The sequence below is a fragment of the Bemisia tabaci genome, chromosome 6, assembly GCF_918797505.1.
Source record: "Bemisia tabaci chromosome 6, PGI_BMITA_v3".
In the NCBI taxonomy this organism is placed as follows: Eukaryota; Metazoa; Arthropoda; class Insecta; order Hemiptera; family Aleyrodidae; genus Bemisia; species Bemisia tabaci.
The window spans coordinates 6833865-6858808 of NC_092798.1; the positions used below are offsets into that span (position 1 = coordinate 6833865).

The 24944-nt window shown below is 35.3% G+C and overlaps 2 protein-coding genes across 2 annotated transcripts in view; both read left to right on the forward strand.

Moving 5' to 3' along the window:
* Nucleotides 1-21161, forward strand: part of Cad88C (cadherin 88C) — a 42570-nt gene extending 21409 nt beyond the window's left edge. The window contains exons 12-30 of the mRNA XM_072301173.1: nucleotides 1423-1571; nucleotides 2174-2505; nucleotides 2787-3101; nucleotides 3703-3976; nucleotides 4428-4592; nucleotides 4998-5240; nucleotides 6009-6097; nucleotides 6457-6614; nucleotides 7223-7407; nucleotides 8449-8994; nucleotides 9842-10008; nucleotides 11239-11481; nucleotides 12280-12468; nucleotides 13527-13663; nucleotides 14238-14436; nucleotides 15449-15641; nucleotides 16189-16327; nucleotides 17038-17124; nucleotides 19338-21161. Of these exons, the coding sequence (XP_072157274.1) occupies nucleotides 1423-1571; nucleotides 2174-2505; nucleotides 2787-3101; nucleotides 3703-3976; nucleotides 4428-4592; nucleotides 4998-5240; nucleotides 6009-6097; nucleotides 6457-6614; nucleotides 7223-7407; nucleotides 8449-8994; nucleotides 9842-10008; nucleotides 11239-11481; nucleotides 12280-12468; nucleotides 13527-13663; nucleotides 14238-14436; nucleotides 15449-15641; nucleotides 16189-16327; nucleotides 17038-17124; nucleotides 19338-19497 (3970 nt within the window). The 3' untranslated portion in view covers nucleotides 19498-21161. The remainder of the gene's footprint in view (nucleotides 1-1422; nucleotides 1572-2173; nucleotides 2506-2786; nucleotides 3102-3702; nucleotides 3977-4427; nucleotides 4593-4997; nucleotides 5241-6008; nucleotides 6098-6456; nucleotides 6615-7222; nucleotides 7408-8448; nucleotides 8995-9841; nucleotides 10009-11238; nucleotides 11482-12279; nucleotides 12469-13526; nucleotides 13664-14237; nucleotides 14437-15448; nucleotides 15642-16188; nucleotides 16328-17037; nucleotides 17125-19337) is intronic.
* A 2483-nt stretch (nucleotides 21162-23644) lies between these two features.
* Nucleotides 23645-24944, forward strand: part of oys (lysophospholipid acyltransferase 6) — an 85255-nt gene continuing 83955 nt past the window's right edge. The window contains exon 1 of the mRNA XM_019048011.2: nucleotides 23645-24140. Within this exon, the coding sequence (XP_018903556.2) occupies nucleotides 24069-24140 (72 nt within the window). The 5' untranslated portion in view covers nucleotides 23645-24068. The remainder of the gene's footprint in view (nucleotides 24141-24944) is intronic.

The window sequence follows — 24944 nt, forward strand, 5'->3', positions numbered from 1 at the left end:
GAGGTTACATGCCGATGCAAAATGTTATGACGTAATTTCATAACTCAAATTTTTCACATTTCAATAAATAAAGAGAAATGAAGAGAGAGAAATGGAATTATCTTTTATGAATGTGATTTTGCGGCAAATGTTGCAATGGCTATTTTTGCCATCGCATTTTTGTTTCTGGCTTTCATCGTTGATAAGCTTTTTCTTAACTTGTCAACAATGTAATGAAACCATATGATTTAATTTTAATTTTTTTTTTTTTAAATCAAGTCGCCAACTTGAATTAAGGTTATACTTTGTTAAGCTGGCAGTCTGAAATTCTGAATTTTTATCGGCACAGAGTTCAAAGAAACTATAATTGAGCACGGTTCGGAGGAACGTTTCTGCCATAATTCTTACACAATACTTATGGTATACACTAAGAGCGGAAAAGGAACTCACTTGAATTTTAGCGTGGAGCTCGAAAGACCACTTCAAGTCTTTGTATGCGAGTGGCTCAATGGAGCACATCACGCCTTTGTGTGTATGCGGTGGCTCAATGGAGCACCTCGCGCACTATAAATAGCACGGAGCTCGAAAGAGCACTTCATGCATCTGTATTTTAAGGTTAAAACGAACTCTAAAGAAACTCAATGCGAGGCTCAAACGAACTCTCAAGCATTCTTAATGCGAGGCTCAAACGAACTCCCAAGCATTCTTAATGCGAGGGGCTCAAACGAATCCTAAAGCATTCTTAATATGAGGTTTAAACAAACTCTGAAAGGATCCCAATGCGAGTCTCAACCGAGCTCTCAAGCATGCAATTATTTTGAGGTTAATTAACCTTCTATGGTACCAATAACGGCAATCTTAAGGATTATCCATTAATTATGCGCAAATCTCAATCTTAGTCTTAGTAACTTAAAATTAATTGAACAAATTATTAAATCACGTCGAGGTCACCATGTTTTTTATTTTTCAGAAATAATAACAATTGCAAGTACAACTGCACACAAAAACTGCATTGAAAAGATAAGAGGATGATAACATACAATTAGGTAATTTGCTATAAAACCATAGCAACATGCTATGATATACTCGGCCACTGGAAAGTGCTGCTCTCTAGTGTAGCAAACGAGGAACAATTAATCCTCAGTTGAATGAGGGAACGGAAATGTTCGACGGAGGAAAACTGTAACCCGCGAAAATTCAACTTTTAGACCTTGAAATCAATGGGATTTTGGCCGTTCCTCCGACGGCAACGAGAACCATCCATTTGTCGCCACGGACACTACCAATGCTAAAAGAAATCGATCGCAAAGAGCTCTCCCGAGTGGGCGAGCTCAAAAGAAGGATTTCTTCCGTGAGGAAGAGTTCCTTTTTTTTTATTCTCTTTCTATTATTCATTTCAAATGTACTCATAAATTGTTCTCATGAACCTTTATTTTTCTCCAGGAACACTGTTCAAATTATAGTCAACGTGAATGATGTAAATGATAATGCTCCAAGATTTTACTACCAAAAATATGAAGCTCGATTACTTGAAAACCAAGATGATTTTGATGTTCCGCTAAAAATTGAAGCATACGATTTAGATTTGAATGGTAAGCATTGGAGTTTTTTTCACAACTGTTCTTTAATCTGTTCCCTCTGATTGATCAAAGATTCTTTTAACTTTATTTTTTAGATATACTGGAAAGGGCATCATAGACTTCACTCACAGTTTTCAGTCTCACCCTACCAGTTTCCTTCATAATGCAAAATTCAAGTCGTCCATATTTGATATTTTCAAAACGGTGTTTCTATGCCACTTACAGTTAAAAAAAAAAAATCTTGAACAATACCCAAAAAGAGCTCCATACCTGCGGAAAATAAATTTTAAACAAAATAAGTCCAATTGACCCATCTTGTATGATTTGGCTCAAATAGACGTTGGTTTTTTGGCAAGTGAAAAGTTTGAAGTAACAAACACAGGTGACGATAATTCCTGATTTATTATTTGAACATAATTGTTGATGTTTTCATCGTTTTTTGCATGAATATTGAGGAGGAATTCTATGTTATAATGCTTGATTTTGTACCATGCCTTGTAATCCATTAGGATCTCAATCCGAATGGCTCCTAAAATCTAGGATGAGGTTGCAACTGTTATCAGTCATCAGACTTATAGTTAAGCAGAAATTAACTTACATATTTCATTTTTCAGGCACGGATAACAGCCGAATCACTTACACCATCGTGAAAACAAATACACCTGTTGCCAACTTCACAATAGACCCAGCAACGGGAACCTTTAAACCAGTCAAAGCAATCGATTTTGAAGAACTTGCCGCTTTCCAAGATGATGAATCCATCAAGCCAGTTCGAGCAGTCCAAGTCCTAGTCCGAGCTACAGATCACGGTTCTCCACCATTGAGCTCAGATGTCGTTGTCACAGTTTACATCCAAGACACCAATGATCATGCACCGGTTTTTGACCGAAGCTCCTACGGTGCAGCTATTCCGGAAGATCTTGCGAGCGGAACATCAGTTTTACAAGTATGTTTTCAAATTTCACAAAAATAACACTAAAAAATACGCCAATATATTTGATTTTTTTATATACAGGCCTTGTAAATGACGTATTTCAATTTATCACACCTTAATTGTGTTTTATTTCTCAATTTTGTAGTTTCGGAAATAATTTCTTTTCATTCTATATGAATTTGACCAAAAGTTGATCTTAAAATTATCGTTAAATTTTTAGAAGTGTATATGTATGTTTTGTCTCGTTCTCTCTTATTATGAAAATGCAATGACCCTTATTTTTACTATTGCAGGTCCAAGCCAAAGACAGCGATGGCTCTTCTCCAAACAATGTGATTGTGTTCCGAATTCAAAATGGGGCTAGCGACAAGTTTGTTGTCGATGCTTCAACAGGCGTCATCAGTGTTGCAAAAGGGGCCTCGCTAGATCCTGATAGCACAGACCCAAAAACAAAGGAGTATACTCTGACCATTGTTGCTCTGGATGGTGGAATTGGCTCTGAGCAACGTCAAACAACGGTCCAAGCGCATATTTCTATAGAAGATGTGAACAACAAACCCCCAGTTATCTTAGATCCTGGGGCCATAGCTGTACGAGAAAACACTCAGGTCTGGTTATTTTACTCCATTTTTCTGTAACCTATGCTGTAAACAAGAATCTTATAACTACAATTACTGTAAAATTGACTTTTCATCGACTAAAAAATGGCATCGCCTACATGCGATTTAAAAAAAAAAAGATCTCTATAACTCAAAATAGAATGAAGAAAACATTATTTTAGTTATTTGGAGCAAAAAGTATGTTACCAATAAATCTTCTAATTATACTCATGGCCATCTTTCAGAATTTTACTTGCAGCAAGACAATTCATTAGTCTATTTATTCATTATTAGTTTTATTATATTTGCTAATTTGTATTTGTCATTCAGTAGCATCACTCGTAATCTCATCAAAGCTGTTTCAGTTCGTAGACGGAAATTCTATACTTGTTTATCTAATTTCTCATCAATTAATACTTTGTAGAGACTATTAAAATTTAGTTAACTACTTCAGAGTGAACGAATCATATAATTTTAGGCCTTAATTGTAAAGTTTTATCCTTTATACACCTTATTAACTGAATTTCTAACTGATCTCAACCCTGTAAATTACATAATCCATGCACCTCAAGAATCCCAATTTCAACTAAAGTCACTCATTTATATGCAGGTGGGCACATTCATTCATCGGATTGTTGCCATAGATCCAGATGAAAAGCCTGTTCTTCGATACCATATAGATCCTGAAAATTCTGAAGCTCGAAGTGAAGAAGGTACCATCGTCAAAGGTTCTGAATTCGATTTTATAAATGCATTTCACCTCAACCCATTGGATGGTTTACTTCGAGTTGTGCGGCTACTTGACCGAGAGAAAGTTGAAAATATCCGTCTAGCGATTCATGTTGAAGACCTGGCAGCAACAAGAGGCAAACAAACAGCAGCAGGTAATATATGGTTTTTACTATCAATAATAATGGCCTGAAGAATCCTAATTGAATTTCATCTTATCCATTGATATTAAGTAGACAAGAAAAAGTAACGCAGAATTACTATTACTATCTTGGTTTCAAGAAAAAATGATGGTAACTTTTCATTCAAAAATTATACACGTGAAAAACAGTTTCTTCATTATAATGACAGTGGCACTCTCTGAGACAATAGGAAAAATCTATAGTTTGACCAGGTACCTGGTACTGCCAATAGTTCTGTCACTGCATTAATGCCAAATATTTTAAATTAAAAATGTCTGCTAATTTTGGATTTCATTGCTAATCTAGTTTTGTGCTCCAACTAGTATGTGCTCTCCACTTGGCGCAGATGGAATCTTAAGGTTGAATGCACTTAAATAATGATTGATATTTCTTTGAAGAAATAAAAATTGTCCATTTTTTTTAGCCATAATCAATATCGTTGTGGAGGATGAAAACGACAACAGCCCTGCGTTCAAGAAACCATTCTACCGACGGTCAATTCCTGAAAACAGTCAACAAGGAACACCTATAGTTAGCGTCCTAGCGACTGACCCTGATAAGAACCGAACTATCAAGTATGGTCTTGAAGGTGAGCCTCATTCAATTTCGATTTGAAGATGCGCTTTAAGAAATTACTTCTTATTTATGATCAGTAGTATATTAGATAACGGATCGCAACTAAACTAAACTATGGAATCATTAATATTTATCAATAGTATGATAGAGAACGGATCGCAACTAAAATAAACCATGGAATCATTAATATTTTTAAGAAACAAGCAATGCAGGTTTTTCGTGCAAAAAAAGCAATTTCCAAAGACCATTCATTGCTTCATTTCAAAATTGTCCATTTAATTTTAATTAATTAATTTTCATTTTTAATCAGTCAAAAAATTGAATATTTTCAACAATTTTATCTCATTTTTTTTTGTCTCCTCTAAACATAATCTGGATAAATTTTTAAGATTTTTAAAGTTGATGTGTGTGTTGGCAGGCTCCGCAGCAGTACGAGATCTGATTCACTTAGACACAGAAACAGGGGAGCTCGTAGTGGGTGGGAAGGTAGATAGAGAAGCGACACCGTGGCTGAACATGAGTGTCAAAGCAACGGATAATGGTGTGCCTCCTCGCTCCAGTTTTGTCGATGTTTTCGTCCAAGTTCTGGATGAAAACGATAACAATCCTTATTTTGTTGACACCACTGGTCTCCTCAATATTCCAGAAAATACACCGATTGGTAAGTGCACTAAAGATAAATTTTTTTGGAACATGAGTACCTGCTGTAGAACTATCAACAGGGTGTCCACCATCAGTGACAACCGGAATATATCAGGAAAATCGGTCATGGATCAGGAAATTCTGAGCGCATCAAGCATTTCTCAGCTGCATGCAGTTTAGTACGTGCAAAAGTGGAATATTCAATCCAATTCATCAAATATGTTGGTTTGTAAAGTCAAACGAGTGTCAATTCATTTGGCTAAAAAATCAGGTAAATCCGAAATGAAATTTTAGTAGATACTCCAATTAAGCCTTCAAACTAAGGCTCGCTGAGGTTCTCTGACCTTTTAATTTTCCTGGAATGCTTATTCCTGCTTATCAATGGTGAAACTGTAAAAATACATATCTGGGCTGCGGTGTTTCAAAATCTCTTCTCACGTTTTATTTTATCAAATGAGGACAACCAGTGTAATTGTTTTAAATGTTTGTGGAATATTCTTCCAAACGCTCCTTCCCATTTCAATGCACCATGATGCGAAAATTCACTTCTCTTCCCCTTACTTTTCATCATCCCTCCGCATTCTCTGTACATCATCACAGAGTGTCTCTGAATACTACGTCATCCCATTGCTAATCTATCAGGTACCTTCATCTTATTTGTAAAAACTACCTATCACAGGAAAAAGTTTCTGAAGCTCCTAAGTTACAGCATAAATACTTCCTCTTTTCTTCAGTGTGAATCATCAATCCTTAAATGTAATTTTCCAATGATCATGGTTTGTTTCAGGTACGGAGGTAGCTTCGATTGAAGCTAGAGACGCTGATGTCGGTGACTATGGGAGGATCACTTATCTTCTAGACAGAATATCATCTCATGTAAGCTCATTTTTTTTGCAAGTCAATGAAATGATTACTGATGATGAAGGAGTTTGCTTGACCTTCATATTTGGACAGGGTATTGGAACCAGCATTTCTTTTTATTCCAAGCCCACTTTAATGTCCAAACTGGTTTATGCCTGTAAAATCTCAAGTGGTTTTGGTTTTCACAATAAAATTAAAATCAAAAGAAAGAAGATTTAAAGAGCCTTAATTTTTTGAGTATTTTTAAGCGCACTATGCATTATTGAAAAATTTGAGCAGCATGGTGTCAATGATTGTGGTATCAACGGAACATATTTTTGTATATCTCACTGTAGGTATGAAACTCTAATTTTATTTTCTACTCTGAATTCCAGGGAAAATTTGCCATCGACCCAAATACAGGTATATTAACGGTAGCTGATAAATTGGACCGTGAACAAACATCGTCGTATAATCTTATCGTTGAAGCGTGGGATAATTATCAATTTGGATACGCAAGCGGAGAAAGCCGAAATGCATTCAAACAACTAGCGTGAGTATTTTCCTTTTGTCTCAAAAAATTTCCTTGAAACTGAAAGTCAAAAATTCCTGCAATTAATGCAAGCCATCAATGAACATCAAATATTTCCTTTAATGACTTCAATAATGGCCGAAGAACTTCCTTTATTTACATTTTTATCCAGTTGGCAGAGTCAGAGGAAACCTGGGAACAGAGCAAAGCAAAGACATTTTTTTCCTGAAAAAAATTTGATTGAGGGAAGAGAACACAAGAACCCAAAAGTCAGGGAAAAATTACGTTTTCAGGATGGAAAATTTTCACATGTTCTGGCACACAACTTCAGCTTGTAGCTTTATTGTAGCATCTTTTCTATAATTCTTGCTTATCACCCTGTATTTGCTTCAAAGACATATTAATTTTGTAAATTGGTCAGGGATAATCTGAAAAGTCAGAGAATTAAAATGCTAAGTAGCTGTGGCCACCCCATTTTTTGCAAATGAATTTCACTCCAAATTCCTGCAATCTGACGGTATACATTATTGCAATCATGATCTCTCTTTACAATTTTTGCTGACACTGCTTTGTGGTATATACCTGCAATCATTGGATTGGTTTTTAAGTGAACTGCTTTGTAATTTCAGTGTCTCGATCATCGATGAAAATGACAATGCTCCGGAATTCGACTCTATCCCCGATGGTTGCATTTCAGTCACGGAGTTCCATGATATTGGAGAACCTGTTTTTATACTTAAAGGATCTGACAAAGACGATCCTAGTACTTTGAATGGTCGCATCAATTTTGCCATTCTGTCCGGAAATGAGCAAGGTAAACACCTTGGAATTAAAATTTCTGTCTGTTTTCTTTTGTTTCTGTCTCAAAATGTTCTTTTGCTGAGATTTTTATACAGGCCTTTAGATCCATGTCTAACTCAAAGGTTTTAAAAAAATATAATTTTAAAAAAAAATCCTGCATGTACAATTTTTTAGCTTCATTCCAGCCAACAACATAGTAAAACGGAAAACCATTTTATACCTATGTCAATTTCAGTCAAAACTTTTCGTTTAAAAGTAGCAACAACGGAAGAACATTTTAGCAGTAGTTTTTTATGTTGCAAGGAAACTTTATTTCAATTACAGAGAGACTCGCCATCAAGTAGGACAAGTCATTTCTTTGGAAAAAAAAAACAAGAAGAGATCGATTTCTAAAATAGAGAAAAACGTATCGATGGTGAAAATACCAGACCACTTATCTCGGTTTGCGACGTCGTCAACTTCCTGTCATACTTTATTTTTTAGATGGAAAACTACTCAACATCAATTCTTGAAAAATGCCGTGGTTTTTTTCTCACCATGTAAAGAATAGTGTGTGGAAACTTCAAAGAATGATATTGATTTGTTCTCCTATACAAAAATATAATAAGAGCGGAGATTTTTAAACACCGCCAACAAGATACGTAGTCTAGTAGTTTCATCGTTAATATCTCAGATTTCGGCACTATGAGTCTCCGCTCACGTTTTATTTTTTTCGTAAAAAACTAGGGAACAGTTTCTATTGAAATTTTCTGTAACCTGTCTTTGCTCATTCTTAAAAAATACAAATTAGCGAAGAAACACCTTAGTTTTCCTTCAAGAAAATGAAACTTTATCAGAGATTTTTAAATGTTGACTCGAAATACACATTTTCGTAACTAACCATCAAGATTAAACTCTTTTCAATGAATTATCACAACTATTTATTCATGATTCAAAGGTGTGCAAACTCAAATTAATAAAATGAGCTACTATTTTTAACCTGTTATGATAGAACAGCCATTAAATCTTTGACAATTTTTTTGAATTCCTCTGTAATTGTTTTCTTTTATCTCAGGATTATTTGGTTTGGAGAAAGTGGATCAGTTCACAAGCAAAATCATGAGCCGCAGTTCATTGAAAGGTCGCTATGGCAACTATACGCTGGTCATCCGTATCCAAGATTTGGGCACTCCGTCTAATGTCGCAATGACTGATCTGAAAATCTGTGTCTCGGATTTCAATGACCATGCACCGCGGTTTGTGTCCCCATCGCACAACATCACAATCCGCATACCAGAGAATGCAACTGAAGGCAGCTCTGTGATAAGAGTAGAGGCAACAGATGACGATGTTGGGCTTAATGCTGAAGTGCGGTATCGATTGAAGCACGATCTGTCAGGCGACTATCGGACCTTTGCCATAAACGACACCACAGGCCAGATCACACTGAGACTACCGTTAAACCGAGAGAAACAGAAGATATACCAGATCAGGGTCGAGGCATATGATTTGGGTTTGCCCACTCCGCTGACTGCAGATCTGGATTTGGTTGTTTACGTTCGCAGTGTGAACGATCATCAGCCACAGTTCTTGATTGATGAATTTACGATCAATTTTACTGGTAATTTTTTCTCTTGTTTTAGCTCTTAGCAATGAGTTTGTAATGTGTAATGTGTGATTGTGAACATTTTGAAATCCTTTTTCTGCCTTTCTGAAAAAACATTTTTCTGCCAAAGTAAAAGGCATGTATGTCTACTGAAAATAAGCTTGTGCTTTGAATTTAAAATTTTCTTTGGCGAAATTCTACGAAAAATATCCTACGAGAAAAACTGTATCTATTTACGGTTGAAAATTTTTCATGTTTCATCATTTTCTTTAAATTAAAAAAAAAATTGTTGGATTTCATCTTAGAATTGCAATCAACCATGAAAAAATCTCAAAATTTTGATTAAATTGTGTATCTAGAGAAAACTGTGGCTTCGCTCAATGTTTTTTTTTATTTTTTTTTAACCTATTTTATGACGAAAACGATTTTTTAATATGTACTGAACTACACCTCTCTTTTTTAATAATGCAATTTTCTAACTTATTTAACAAAAAAGAAGAAATTCGTTGTCTGTAATCATCCATTAATTACCCAAGTACTGTTTTTAATAGAAAATTTCTAAAGGATGAAAGTCAGGTTTAGAACTAACATTATCAGGAAATTTTCTAAGAAGAGGAAGATTCTGACCAATACTCAAATTAAGTCATTTGTGAATAATGAATGACAAAATGCAATTTGTACTCAGTGTCATTGAAGCAGAGCGTTTTGCAAAAATAAGTTCAACTAACCGCAAATAAGCATATAATTTTTCCTGAATTTTTTTAAGTCTGCAGAAAAGAGTCACCGTAACAACGTATTTCAAATCTGCATCTACAAAATTATTATTCTCATTGTATCAAATTTGTTTTATTTTTGTCTGTAGAGCATGAGAAACCTGGCTCAGAACGAGTTAAACTTGTAGACACAGTGGACAGGGATCGGGATGAAATGGATGAAGTGGCAGCAGCCTCGATGCCAATCTGTTACTACATTGTAGCCGGAAACGATGACGGATATTTCAACCTAGAGCCTCTAAGTCATCAAATTACGGTTTGTAATTAGAGTTCATGATTTTTCAGCTATTTTGATGTATGAGTTAATTTGAAGCATGCAGTTTCAAAACTTGCCCAATTTACTGTGACGCACCGGTAGATTGATGGCTAAGATCGAAAAATGTGCATAACCATCGTAACGTTTAAAAACATCTCCAAGTATGTTTCATTTTAATGAAAGAGAGTTGACTAAAGTATTTTTTTACGTAGAAGATTCTCTGAGTATTATTGAAGGAATGGAAAGAATGTATAGAAAGTCCTGTGAAAATTTATTGGTCAATGTTCTTTTAAAAAAATAAAACAGAAGAGGAGACTCAACAACATTGCAATCAGATATGCACATTTTTCGACCTCAGCTATCAATATATACAGCAAGGAATCATATAGCCATGGAGTAATCACACTCGGACCACTCCAATCCTCTTGCTTAACAAAGAAATTTTAAATTATGTAACATATTGACAGTGAAACTCTCACTCTCAAAGCGCATATCTCGGTTTGCGACGTCGCAGACTTCCTGTTATTTTTAAAATGACAGGGAGCATGCAGGAAGTACTGCATTTCTTAAATGTAGAACAACTCAATGTCAATTTCTAAAAACTTCTGCGATTTTTCTCCCATATGAGAAGCAAATTTTGAAAAATTTCCAAGGAATGATGTCGATTTGTCCTCCTTTAAAAAAAAAAAAAAAAAAAAAAAAAAGAAGGAGCAGAGACTTTTAAACTTCACCAACGAGATATGTGTTTTGGAAGTTTTGCTATCAACATAAATCATTCAAATTAAAATGTTGACTCGAAAGATGTTCTGTGAGGATCAACTTGGATTTCTGCCAATCTTTCTCAATGGCAAGACCTCTGCTTTCGAGAAAAAGTGCGTTTCTTATTATTGATCACTGCCCTTTTGGAATTGACTCTAATGTGTATTTATTAATTTGAAAAGAAACCATGTGCAAATAAGTTTAATAAATAAATTTAAAAAAAAAAAAAAAAAAAAAAAAAAAAAAAAAAAAAAAACAATGAAACAAGCAAATCTTATGCATTTAGTTCCATTTTATTTTATTCATTTGTAGTTCTGTTTAGCATGCAAACATCTGTTCAAATTCTTTATTACTATTTTTTTTTCTTTGCCTCATTCATAAAATATTGATAACTGATAATTATTTTTAATTACGTAAATTATCAAGGGTTTGGTCTACATGGTTTATATGTATTCTCTCTCATTCCTGTAGGTTGTGCGAGAACTAGACAGGGAAGTGGCTGACTCCCACGTTCTGATAATCAAAGCTCTGGAGGACTGTACTCACGCACCGATGAAGAAGGTGGAATTCTTTGACCCTCATGATGATACAACCCTGAGAGTTGTGATAAATGTCCTTGATATCAACGATAACCCTCCGAAATTCATTTCTCCTGTTTTTACTGGTGGGATTACCACAGAGACAGACTTCGGAACAGAGTTCATGCAGGTTCAGGTCAGTAATTACAATATTTATCGTCTATTTGTCAAAAATGAGTCTGTAGAAACTGGAGAAAGGAACGTATGATGGCTGAAGTTGAAAAATGTGTATCTGAGATCGCGACACTGTAAGTCCCCCATAGCATCTTTTTTTTTTTTTTTTTTTTAAGGAAACCAACCAACAGTTTCCACTAAAATTTCAGTGAATAATCTTCACTTACCTAAAAAAAAAATAATACAAAACTGTACAGAAAAGTTTTGATCAGTGTCCCGTTATGAAAATAAAATATGATAGGAAATCTTAAAACGTCGTAGTTTAGTTTGGCATTTTTCTCATTTAATCATCAATGTGTACTCTTAACAAAGGATAGTTTTACTGATGATGTTTTCCAAAGTACATCAATCTATGGAGAAGTGATAGCAGTTAGTATTTTTAAGTTTGAACGTTTGATCTCTAAAAAATGTTAGCTGAAGTCAATTTCCAAGCCGTTTGGACATCATCTTTATAGAATTGAATTATCTATTTTATTTAACTTAGAACTGAATTGAACTGCTTTCATGTTATTTAAGGGTATCTTAAAAATTTTTCTTTGTAAAATAACTCATGCACTGGATTATGCCTTTTAATGAAAATTGAGCAACAGGAACGGAGAGTCACTCTCCTGTAAAATGTCGAAATTCGAGTCGTAGTATACTTGAGTGAGATCCTTTTCTTTAAGTCTTATTTATTTTTTATCTCTGGCTCTGCACTCTCTACAAGACTAATTTTTAGTGAAGAGTTGAATTTTCATTATCTGATCTTGTTTTGTTCCAGGCTATCGATTTAGACAGCGGTTTAAATGCAAAAATTGAATATAGTTTGCATGGTGGAGTTGAAATGACCTTAACGGAAGGGCTTGACATTGTTCCGCAAATGACTCCGTTTTTGGTTGACCCTACAACTGGAGGCGTCGTTTTGAATTTTGATCCGCAAAAAGGAATGAAGGGATACTTTGATTTCACGGTAATTTTATGTTATTTACTAAACATACCTTATTTTACATACCTAATGGACAGAACAAACAAATTATAACAAAAAATAAACATTTCGAGATCAGGAAGTTTATCTGAAATCATGAACTATTTCTAAAAAATGTTTCTTTTAGAATGAAGTGCTCTTCAATAATTCTGTAATATTCATCGCTATGCCACATTTGGACTACATTTTGCTATTGGGAACTACAATTTCTAATTCCTCCGTTTAAACACTCATGTGCATAGGGAAACTAATGGTAGAAAAGTCGTTATTAAACTAATTGTAAGCCAGATAATGTAATTCCAAATTGCCAAATACAGTCCAATCTACACATGGAACTCATTGCCAATGCAATGAACTGTCAAATTCCAAAATGATTTAATGAGAGTAAAAAATTGTAACCCAGTTCCATAATTTGTCAAAATAAGCTCCTCAAAATCTAATAATAAGGTGAACAAAGGATGAGTATCCTTCCGATGATGTCAAGCACAGAAAATAATAAATGAGCTTCTTCAAAGTAATTTTTCCTCTATGATAACTATTGTATTGCTTGTAAAACTGCTTTCAACAGGTCTCAATGACAAGCATGGGAGTCCTTGTGTAAAATTTTCCATGACTTGTAACTTTGTCAAGAGACCCAAGTAGCAGTGATCGCAATAAATAGCGATTTTATCGGTTTGTTATCGTGATTATATTGATGGCAATATATTAAGATATTATCGCATTATAAATTGCGACATATGGCAATTAAATCGCTACACATCCCAATTTTTGGTTCGATAAAATCGTGATCAACCGTCGATAAAATCGAGAGTAAATCGCCATTTATCGCGATTTTTATTTCGAAAATATCGCAATAAATTGTCTGGCGATGAAAGCGCGACTTTATTGCGATAAGATCGAGGATAATTGCTCAGATATTGATGATCCTAGCGATTTTATCGCTGATAAAATCGCAATATATGGCGATTTTTACATTGAGAAATGCCACTTGGGTAAGGACGGAAATTTTTTGTCTGGTGCTAAAATTTTCTATTATTTTTCAGGTTGCAGCAACAGACATTAGTGGTTTAAAAGACACAGCTCAAGTTTTCATCTATCTTCTCCGCGAGGATCAGCGAGTCAGATTTGTACTTAGGCAGCAACCCTCCGAGCTGAGGGATAAAATTCACATTTTCAGAGAGTAAGTTAAATCGTAATCTTCAGATGTGTGATACTGTAAATCTTCCAGGCTCAACGTGGTCTTTATCAAGCAGTGCAATAACTCAGTTATGACCCATTTATTGGACTTAAGAGGTCTTTCCGTATTTAAGTGTTTTTTCAAGTCCATATGCACCATTCCTAAGAATACTCTCGTAATATTAGACAAATTGAAAACATCAGCTGGATTTTAATGGCCTTATGCAATTTTTCTCCAAATATCAATGTGCTTTTTCCTGAAGTAAGTTTTTCCCATGATGATGAATTTTTCTGTTTTACAAAAACAATCACCGATGGCTGTGATGTTCTGTTAGACAGATTTTGACATTTTGAACTAAAGTACCCTGAAATCATAAAAATATGATGATGGAGTATCTCCCATAAATTACTAACAAACAATTGATTTGGACTGAACATGTTTTTCATGTATTTCAAATGTTCATATGCTTCAAGCGTCCTTTGAATAAAATCACATGTTTTGAAAATGTTTTGAATTAGAAATCAATATGTTTTTTAGGATTAATTTTTAATCCAGTTTATTTTTCTGCATTTTACAGAGTTCTGGGCAATGTCACTGGAGCGATTGTTAATGTTGACGAGTACAAAATTCATGAAACATCAGATGGAAGAGTGGACAAAACTCGCTCTGATATGTACCTGCATTTTGTTAGCCGCAAGGATAACTCCGTCCTTGAGGTTGAACAAGTTCTCCACTTAATTGATCTCAACATCGAAAAGTTGGACTCCTTATTTAAGGTTTGCTGAAATTGTAATCTCAATAAATGAAATTTGCAAAAGATGGGTAACTTTACTCTTTCTTTGCCTAAAGTAATTGAATTTTCTTTGGATCAGTTCAGTCATTTTCTAAGTCATAACACAAGTCTACCCGGAAAAAACTGCAGAGGATTTGATAGATGATACCTATCTAATTTCTGGCATTGTTTCCAAAAATTATCTTCGTTTTATCCCTATACAGCCACCAATTTTCCTTAAAAAATCAACTTTTCTGATGGTACTTTCATTATACGCCAAATTGGTGGATGCAGGTAAAGAACGAAAGTCATTTTTGAATTCAACAGCTATGAAGGAGTAGGGAACTATGTAATGTGTGCTTAAAAAGTTTTCCCCGCTGTGTCTGATAACAAGGTTTTTCCGGTCAAATAACACAATCCACCCATACACCCCCATAAAAATGTTGCAGTATGGAGACGCAGATTTTGCATTTAACCATCGATTTGATGAAGAAAAAGTGACGTTTCAAGGATTAGGGATTCTTCCCAATTTACTGTAATACAAAATGATTGACTTAGGGTTTGATATTGATGCACAGGGTGTCTACAAGTCAGGAATTTCTGGAAAGTCCAGAAATAGTACTGATTTATTAAGGGCGGTTCGGAAGTACTTAAAAAGTGCGGAAATTCCGTCAGAAGGTCCGGAATTTTTCATTTTTGTCGCAATTTGAGAGAGAAATTCAAATTTTTGACATTTCTCGAATTCTGTCAAAAGGAGGTACAGAAAATGTACTGAATTTTTCCGTTGAGGAGGTACTGAATTTCTCGGGAATGTACTGAAAAAGTACTTTAAAAGTACTGATTTTTGGCCAGCCTGTTTTAGTAGACACCCTGGATGCATCACCATGGGAAAAAATGGAGGTAATAGGAACAAGCATGCGTCGGAATATGATGAATCACCTTAATTCACATTTGCAGATTTTCTCTTGCTTTTTTTTTTACTCATGACTTGAACCTCTGTTGTCTTTTATTCCTAGGATTTCAATGTTCTGGACACGCAAGCGGCAGAACTGGTGAGAACTGCTGGAACATCAGATAATGTTGCAACGGTTTGGCTAATAGGAACCACTATATTTTTAAGTTTATTGCTCCTAGTCATTGTATGTCTTTGCCTTGCTCAGCGCGCACGCTACCGGAGGCAACTCAAGGCTGCAACTGTCACTGCATTTAGTAAGTTTGGTTTACTGATCTCTCCTGTAAGCTCTACTTTTGGGGATTTTGTTTTTTGCATTTCCTTCAACTGTATTATTTAAATTTGTAACAGGCTGCATGGAATTAAAAGAAAAATTCAGAATGAAATAAAATTTCATAGATTCTTGAAAAATTTTTCGGAACTTCCAAAGGTTTATCAAACTCTTAGAGCCCCGACAAGCTTTACAGAGGTCATCTGAAGTTCAGATTATAGGGAAGTGACAATGAATTGAATGATTATGAATTTGTGAGAAATGAGATTATAATCGCACCTCCTTACCCCACATCTGTAAAATTTTCTCATGTTGAATATAAATTAATGCAGTTATTTAATGCAATGGAAGGGGGAAGGGGGGAAATTTTGTATCAGCACGGAAAAAAGTAGAATCCTTCAAAGGCTACCTTTTCGTTCTCAATCTATAGTGTTTAAAATCTTTGCGTAGTAGACTGACCTTTTCAAAAACCTTTTGGGTCATTTTCTTATTTCAAAATTGTGAATGACATGTTTTTTTCTTTCCAACCACAGGTTCCACTGATTCGGACATGACAAGAGTGACGAACACAGGTCGAGTTCCTAACACAAACAAACACAGTGTAGAAGGCTCCAACCCGATATGGATGCAAGCATATGAAAATGAATGGTACAAAGAAGATGACTCTGGGAGGTAAATTTTGATTTTCCAATCGAGGGATTTGAATTTCTCCCTGTGTAATCATAGTAATTTTTTAAACTGCTTTCAATAGTTTTACATTGATAGCTGAACAAGAAATTCTTCAATGTTGGGGGAAGGGGGCAGTAAAAACTGTTAATTACTTCTTTGTAGAGAAAATGGAAAGCTATGAAAGTCCAATTTTCCTAAACCCTTTTCTTGACTTTGCCTTCGTTTTATATATCAATGATGGAAGCTCAAAAAATCTTCTACACTTCTTGATAACAGTGTTTCAAAATTTTCGATCCTATTTTTTTCTGAAAGAATATTGTAAGACATTTTTGTCCAAAATTTTCAGCGAATATTCTAGAAGAGACAGAGAAAACTCACAGGAAATTTTCTGGTAGACGGATAATCAGTTATCCTTCACCAAAGTACATAAAATGCACCAGAAAAGCAGCAACGTTGTAAACTAAAATACATTATTTTGGTATTATATCGTTGGTACATGTCTGATCATTTTTTTCCACATAATCTCTTTGACAGAATGTGTAACACTTTAAGTTTGGTTTCTTATCTTTTCATTTTCACTGTAATAAATTTAAGAAGTCATGTCTCAATGCAAATATCACTGTAACTTTTTTCCCTTTTGAATGTATAAAAATTCCACAGTCACTTCATCAAATCTTAAAACTTTCTAATTTGGGTTGTGTCAATGATTTCAGCCAAGCATCAGAACGAGACTCATTAGACGAGAACATTGTGAGTGTTGTCAATCACGATGTTGACACTGGTGGATCGTCTTGCAACAGGTATGTCTGTGGGAGAATTTTTTTACTTTCATCGATTTTTCAGTCGCCTGCATGATTAAATTAACGCAAGGATGTAGGAAGTGCTTCATTCCTAAATAAACTGAGTGTAATAAATAAGAAGAAAATCTACAAACATTAAGGAAAATTTTATCTTGATCAGGAAACTGAACATTCGAGGGTTGTCAGTGAGAATTAAAATAGAAGACTAAGTATAGTAAGGCTGTAAGGATAAGACACCAGATTTCAAGGAGTGATTGGCTTCTGCATAATTTCTGGATCCTCAAATTGATGTCTGCTAAATTTGTGAAAAGGCACAATATTTCTCAAATGATTTAAAAAAAAAAAAATTTAAATAACTGAAAAGAAATTTGGGAAAATAAGATTATTCTGCAGACTTCGATGTTACATTTTTTGTTTTGTAATGTTTACCATCAAGTCTCCGTCGGTTCATAATACTATTCCACATCACATTGGTTATAGGACATTTCGTCAACAATTTTTTGTCTGTGCACCTGTTTTTTCCAGTAGTTTATGTCCACCCGTTTTTCAGCAGGGGAGTTTTGATCTGCTTAACAATTGAGACCCAAAGTTAATTAGTTCACGTATAAATACAAACGACAATTGCTCACAACGTTTTTGGATGAAAATGTATTGTGTTTGGGAAGAATGAGGGTTTGCTTGTTTTTTTTTGTTTGTTTGGTCCAACGTAGAGAAAAATATAATTGAGATTTTTAGTAAAAATGGGGAAGAGTTAATTCCATGAGGGAAAATTCACATAAACTCTCTACACCTCTTTGGTGCAACAGGACTTGATTATCTCTCAAGAAAATCTCATCTTGTTATACCTGAACCGGATAAACCTTTTGACTTATCTCAGACAAAGCTTCTTAGATTTGTCCTGTGTACGATAACTTTGAGACGGCGCTAGCGTAAAGTGGCTCTTTGAGCCACTATTTTGCCAAAGAGGTGTTGTACACTGTCATACGAGATTGAAGGCACTGATAAATCGATACGGATTTGAATATTCTATCTGATATTGACACTTGGTTGACTTGGTTTGATTTTGCGTACACATCTTTATTTATTGGTGAGGAATACAGTTATAGTTATCTTGATGATGGCATCTTTCAAAAGCATGAAGTTCCCTCTTAAATTAAATCGAGTGATGACGACAAAAAGAGAGCGGTAGTCGAAAAACTTATTGAGTCCTAGTATCCACATTCAATAACGTTTAGCATGATTTTTGACTTCATTAGAAGAAAAAGTGACTTGATTCAAACAGAAATGTGATCAAATTTACCGCTGAGAAGATTTCCTTTTGAATCAATAAAGAAAGTAATGCTTTTCAAAGCAGAAAAGATGATGGTGCAAGAAGAAAAATCAATTACATCAAGCAGAAACCTGCTTTCATTCAGCGATTTTATTCTTGATTCAAAATAAAATCTTCTTGACGGCATACTCAAGAATGTTTCCACCTGAATCTAGTCACTTTTTTCTCTAACAAAATCCAAAAATTATGCTAAACGCTATTGAATACGTATACTAGGACTTAGTGAGATTTAGGACTACCACTCTCTTTTTGCGCCGTAGTATCTTGATTTATTTTGCAAGGAAAGCTCCGGACTCTTGAAGGATACCTGTCATTCTTAATATGTTGGAGTGTCTTCAATTTCGTATGATACTGTGCAACACCTCTGCTGTGAAATAGTTGCTTCAGGCGCCGTGGCGCGTGGCACGCTGCGGTGCGGCGGGCGGCCAGCCAGCGCCTACAAACCTAAAGGGATACTTCAAGTGTCGCGCAATGCGTGAAGTATCCCCTTAGGTTTGTAGGCGTCAGTGCGCTTTTCGAGCTGGTAGCATGCCGCGCGCTACTCGGCTCTGTGTGAGGCTCTAATATTTAAACTCACGGAGTCAGCGTTTTTCAACTCGTGATTTTGAAATGTTTGCACACTCTGCATGGATTATTCTCATTTAAATTGATGGGAAAAAAAAATATGTATGAAAGGAAAATACAATGTGTGTTTTATAAATATTGAGGTGGTTCCGTGTCAAAAACGACTTTCAAAGCACTTTAATTTTTTCTTTTATATTTCGTGCTTTTACTGTGCTGCAGCATGGTGTACGCACGAGCAAACGCTCAGTATTGGACCTTAAAGCAAAGGACCAAAAACTAAGATGATCTTTAATTTTAAATATCTCCTTCTGTTTTCTAGCCGGTCAAACATTATTCAAGTCCGTGACTCAGTCAGTATTAAGGATCAAAACGACCTCAACACCAAAAGTAGCAGTCTCTACCACCAGAATCTGTACCATCATCTAGAGAAACTTGGCAACCCGTTGATAACGAAAAAGCTTGAAACAACGGAATTATAGCAATCAACCAAGCCTCGGGATACAAGTGAAGATTTTGTGCAGATAACGACTGTCTGTAAAGCTGATGATCAATCTGTCGCTTAGACTCCTTGAATCTCTTCCACAGAAAATGATGAAAGAACCAGAGATGCAAAATGAAATTCCATTTTCCATAAAATTTCAATGATTTTTCAGAGGCTGCATACAAAACCCACAACAATTATCCTAGACTTTAAGAAGAAACTTCGGAATTTGACTTTTTCAAAATGTCAAAATTAAGATTTTACTGTTTTATACGTTTCATGGTATATGGAATCCATTGTAGAAGTTTTAAAAAATTCACGAAATTTCATGAAGTATGAAATTTTATTTGATTAAGTTTAAATTTTGCATCTCCAGTTGTAACCATTCATAACAAACCAAATGCAAATACACTGAAATGAAATCGAAGAATGGAACGAGAGTTAACAACTATTAATTATATGAATAATTTCATGCTTTTGAAAGACGTGTTCATCTTTCTGTAAAGACAGTGCAAAATTATTTGTGTGATTCTTTCATGTATTGAAAGGGTTCAAACAGATAGTGTTTGGCAACACTGAAAGCTTTTTTATTCGTGAAGGGGGAGTTACTGAAAATTTTATTTAAAACTAGTTTGGAAGTAGAGCTATTCGACGAAATTTGCAACTCCTTTTTTTACTGCATCAACATCAATTTAATGGAACACTCTAAGGAATTTAAGAATTTTATCTTGCTCAGTTTTCTCCCATTACAAGTTGTTTAAAATAACCACTGCAATGTACAAACTTTTTTTGGTTGCCCTTTGGTCTTTTACAACGAATTTATAAAGAGGGGCGCTCAATATTGTAGGTTCTCAATAACCTAACCATAAGCAGTCAACAATTTTTTGAGCGTGTATATCGGAAACCAATTTTTAATTTAAACCCAAGCATAAATATTTTCAATTCAGTCCAAGCTGGATCAAGCTATGTACAGAGTGAAAAACTGCTCTCAATGGCAAATTTTTAGAGACGGATAATTTTAAAGAAAAATTACAAAACTTGTAAGTAATGTGAAACTAACATAATTAATATTTTCAATCGGAGATTTGTAATGTTAAAATCGAGGTATGCATGTTTGCATTCAGCCATTGGTAATATTTTTCATCTGAATAAAGTATGCAGAAGATACTGTACTACCTTCACAAACATTGACTAAAATCCCATCTTTACTGTCCCATTTCAATTCAAGCAAATCTTTTCAATTGAAAAATGAAGATGGCTATAAAAATTGTGTTATCTTGTGGAAACAATGGTGGCAGATTGAAGAATCTAGGAAGTTTTTCATCCATTACTTTAATTTGTGTCTGAAGGAAACATCATGATACCGCTTTTATTATTATTTGCTCCCATAGCTGTAGCATGTATTAGTTTTTGTAAAATATAATTATGTAAATATTGTACAGTTAAGTTCCTAAGATTTATATTTATTGTAGATATTTGCCAGTTGTTCAATTTCATTTTGATAAAGTTACAATGAAATACTGAACCTTTAAAACTCTGTTAATTGTAATGTAGAATCTTATCTTTAATGATCTAAAAGATTGTGTAAAATCTTTGGAATTAACTTGACTTTTTTAAATTTTGTACAATAGTTTTTTTGTTAATAAATGAACTTTAAATGTATCTATTTAGAAGTTTTTATTAATGTTAACCGTGAAACTGTGGGAACGCGTTTCTTGTTTGTTGTGTTACAAAATTTCCGCTCCCATTTTATCAGTGGAGAGGTGTGAATCGTGATATATCGATTGTTATGCCATTTAAAACTATGGAAATCGATCAATAAACAGGGTATTTGCAGCAAACACCTTAATAATCGATTCTTTACCGTAGGTTAAAATGGCATAACAATCGATACATTGCAATTCACGCCATGCTACTGCATTTTATACTATCAAAAGAGGACAAACCAACGCTATTGCTTGAAGTTCTTACAGAATATTCTTCACATAAAGGGGAAAGTTCTCAAAAAATGACGTCAAGTATTTTTCCATATTAATAAAGAATAAAGTCTGACAGGAAGTCCGCAACATCGGAAACCCAGATATGGATGATGTAACTCCCAGATCGCACATGTTGTTTGCAGTGTTTCAAGATCCCTGGTACAATTTTTTTTTAGGAGAAAACATGAATATTATCCTATGAAGTTTTGCTTTCAATCAAACGATATATCGAAGATCGGTATTCAAAGATCGATATCCTTCCTGTTATCCCGGTTTCTTAACATAGTTACATCCCATTTTATCCATGACTATCCTGTATAGGTAAAATTACTACATATTATCCCGGTCACTATGAAGAAATCCCGTTTTATCCCAGTCAATACTGCTTTAGAACAAACGATGTATCGAAGATCGATACACAAAGATCGATATCCTTCCTGTTATCCCGGTTTATTAATATAGGTACATCCCGTTTTTTCCAAGACTATCCTGTATAGGTAATATTCCTACCTTTTATACTGGTTAATGAGAAGAAATCACCTTTTATCCCAGTCAATACTCCTTTAAATCAAACGATATATCGAATATCGATAAAATATGTTTGTGTAAAATGAAGACATTATGACTTTCCTCTCTCAACTTATATTCGTCTGTAACGGGAAACAATGGGTTGCGTTTGCTACGGCACCTTTATACAACTATACAACCTCGACGCATGTCCGTATTGCGTTCGAAAAATTGAAGGCGTTTTGACTCCCTGCTCATACCACCTATATTTTATTCGATCGACAGACGCGTTGGTCGGCGGTGACGGGGACTTGATGCAACTATTTAAACTTGATGGATGTCCGTATCACACCGACTGAAGTGCGAAACCACGTATCTCCATTGCGGTGTTTCAAAATATCCGTTCTTATTTCCTCTCTTCCATGAGAAACAATCCAGATTTACGACTTTAAATTGTGAACTGAATCTTCTGCTATCGAATACGAAAAATCATGCAGAATTTAAGTTTTGTGTTGACGAGCTTCTCGGGAGAAAAATAAAATTTGTAAGGAAGTCTGCAACGTGGCAAATGGAGAAACGTCGTCTCTCATTTTGCCCAAAAATATGTATGTATAAAATTCAAGGCATTATGACATTCCTCCCTCAACTTATATTCGTCGGTAACGATAAAGAATGGGACGCGTTTGCTACGGCGCCTTGATACAACTATACAACCTTGACGGATGTCCGTATTGCGTTCAAAAGATTGAAGGCGTTTTGACTACCTGCTCATACCACCTATATTTGATTCGATCGACAGACGCGTTGGTCGGCGGTGACGGGGACTTGATGCAACTATTTAAACTTGATAGATGTCCGTATCGCACCGACGGAAGTGCGAAACCACGTATCTTCATTGCGGTGATTCAAAATTTCCGTTCTTATTTCATCTTTTCCATGAGAACCAATCCAAATTCACGACTTTAAATTTTGAACCGAATCTTCTGCTATCGAATTCGAAAAATCATGGAGAATTTAAGTTTTAAGTATGTAGGAAGTTTCCTTGCATTGAGGAGATGAAATATGGAAGTTTCCAAGAATTGACGTTGAGTGGTTTTCAAATAAAGAAATTAATTGAATCAACGTATGCGAAAACGTCTGATGTCGAAGATAGTATTTCAGAATTTGAGTGGACAATTTCGTTGTAACTTAACGACACAAAAAGGTTTAAGACGTTAAGAATGTTGAACAATTTTTTGAATTTTCCCCTAAGTGTAATTAAATGTTTACAAAAGAGATTGATCCTATTCATCAGTGTCGTGGGACGAAAGAAACCCACCGCAATTATGAAATCCTATAATGGACAACGGACATTTTCGCATACGTCGATTAAATTATGCGACAGGAAGTCTGCGTCGTTGCAAACGGAGATACAAGGTACATTCATTAATCAGCGCAGTAGAGGAAAAGTCTTAAACTTAGCAGGAAAAAAATTCAAATAAACCGCGTAAAAATGCCGCGAATGCCACTGCACTCTGCAGGTACTATCCGTAAGCTGACGTTAATCATGCTTCTTAAAAAATCCAGTAGAGTTCGTTAAACTACGCGCCGCACCCGCCTACCGCTGGTGGCGCCTCGCATTCCCTTCTGCATTCCTTCGTTTACCCCCTCCTGGAATTGTGATTCATGGTACGTTCTGTTCTGTTGTGTCTCGCTGTCTCGTCTGTCGGTTATTCGAATTTTGTCAGTTAACTTTTGCGTTTACTCACTCGTGGTTGTGAAAACCGTGCGGCTTTCTTGTCTAGCGTAAACCGCTCGCGTTATCATTCTATTTTAACTTTCAAGTACTCTTCATAATTTGTGCGCGGCAAAGAGGACATCGTAGAAATGTTCTAGATACTAGTTGTCCTGACAACAACCTGTAACCCAGAGGCGTGACTATGACTCACATCCCTTTATCTTGTGTTTACTCGAAATGCGTGTGTGATATCTTCATTTTTTTGCGACGAAACTTTCATTGATACTCAGAGGTTTTAATTTTGTGTTTTCAGCACTGTGCTGAGTTTAGTTTTCACGTGCGATAGCTCTTATCACAAGAGTGAACATGTGGGATCCTTTTGGTGTCGGTGCCTTCTTTGAGAATCTCTCGCAGCTTACCGGAATACAGATTGACCAGGTAATTGTCTTAACAGAATACTTGTTCCAGGTCTTTGAGTTGTCTTCAGTAGCTTCGTAAGATGTTACTTAATAGTTGAGCGTTTAAGTGCATTGACCATTTAGGATCAGTGCAGCTATAATGATGGTGTAAGTCCGCAATCACATATCTCGTTTGCGGTGTCTGAAAATCTCCGCCACTATATCATTTTTTTAAATGAGTACAAATTGTCATCATTCCTTGAGGTTTTTGCAGAATTTGTTTTGCACAGAGAAGAAAAATCACGACAGTTTTGAAGAAATGCTGTTGAGTAGTTTTCCGTTTAAAAAATAAAGTATGACAGGAAGTCTGTGACATCACAAACTGAGTTATGTGATTGCTGACGTAGACCGTCTGTAAATAAGGTGGGTATAAGCGAAGGGTTTTTTATCATCAGGGATATAAATCAGAGGCACCTCTAGTTAACCTATTGATGCCGTTTAAATGGTCAGAGGATGTCGACGTTACGACTGGTAGATCCATGGTTAGTGGATTTGGTAATGATAATCAGTTATTAGAGCTGATTAAGTCGTAGTAATAAATTCTTATCTACAAGTCCACTGATCCATTAGTGGAAAACCTGAATTACAAATTGTCAATATCAACGGCAAATTGCTGATGATCGGAGTAAGAGCTCTTTAGCGGTGGCTGATGATAGGAGTTAGTGCTCTTTAGCGGTGACTGATGGAGCACTCCCAATTCATACCAAGAAAACCCTCACCATCAACTACGTAGTGGCTACACCGCTTGACCCATTTGATAGTTGTATTTCAGTGCTAAGGAAGA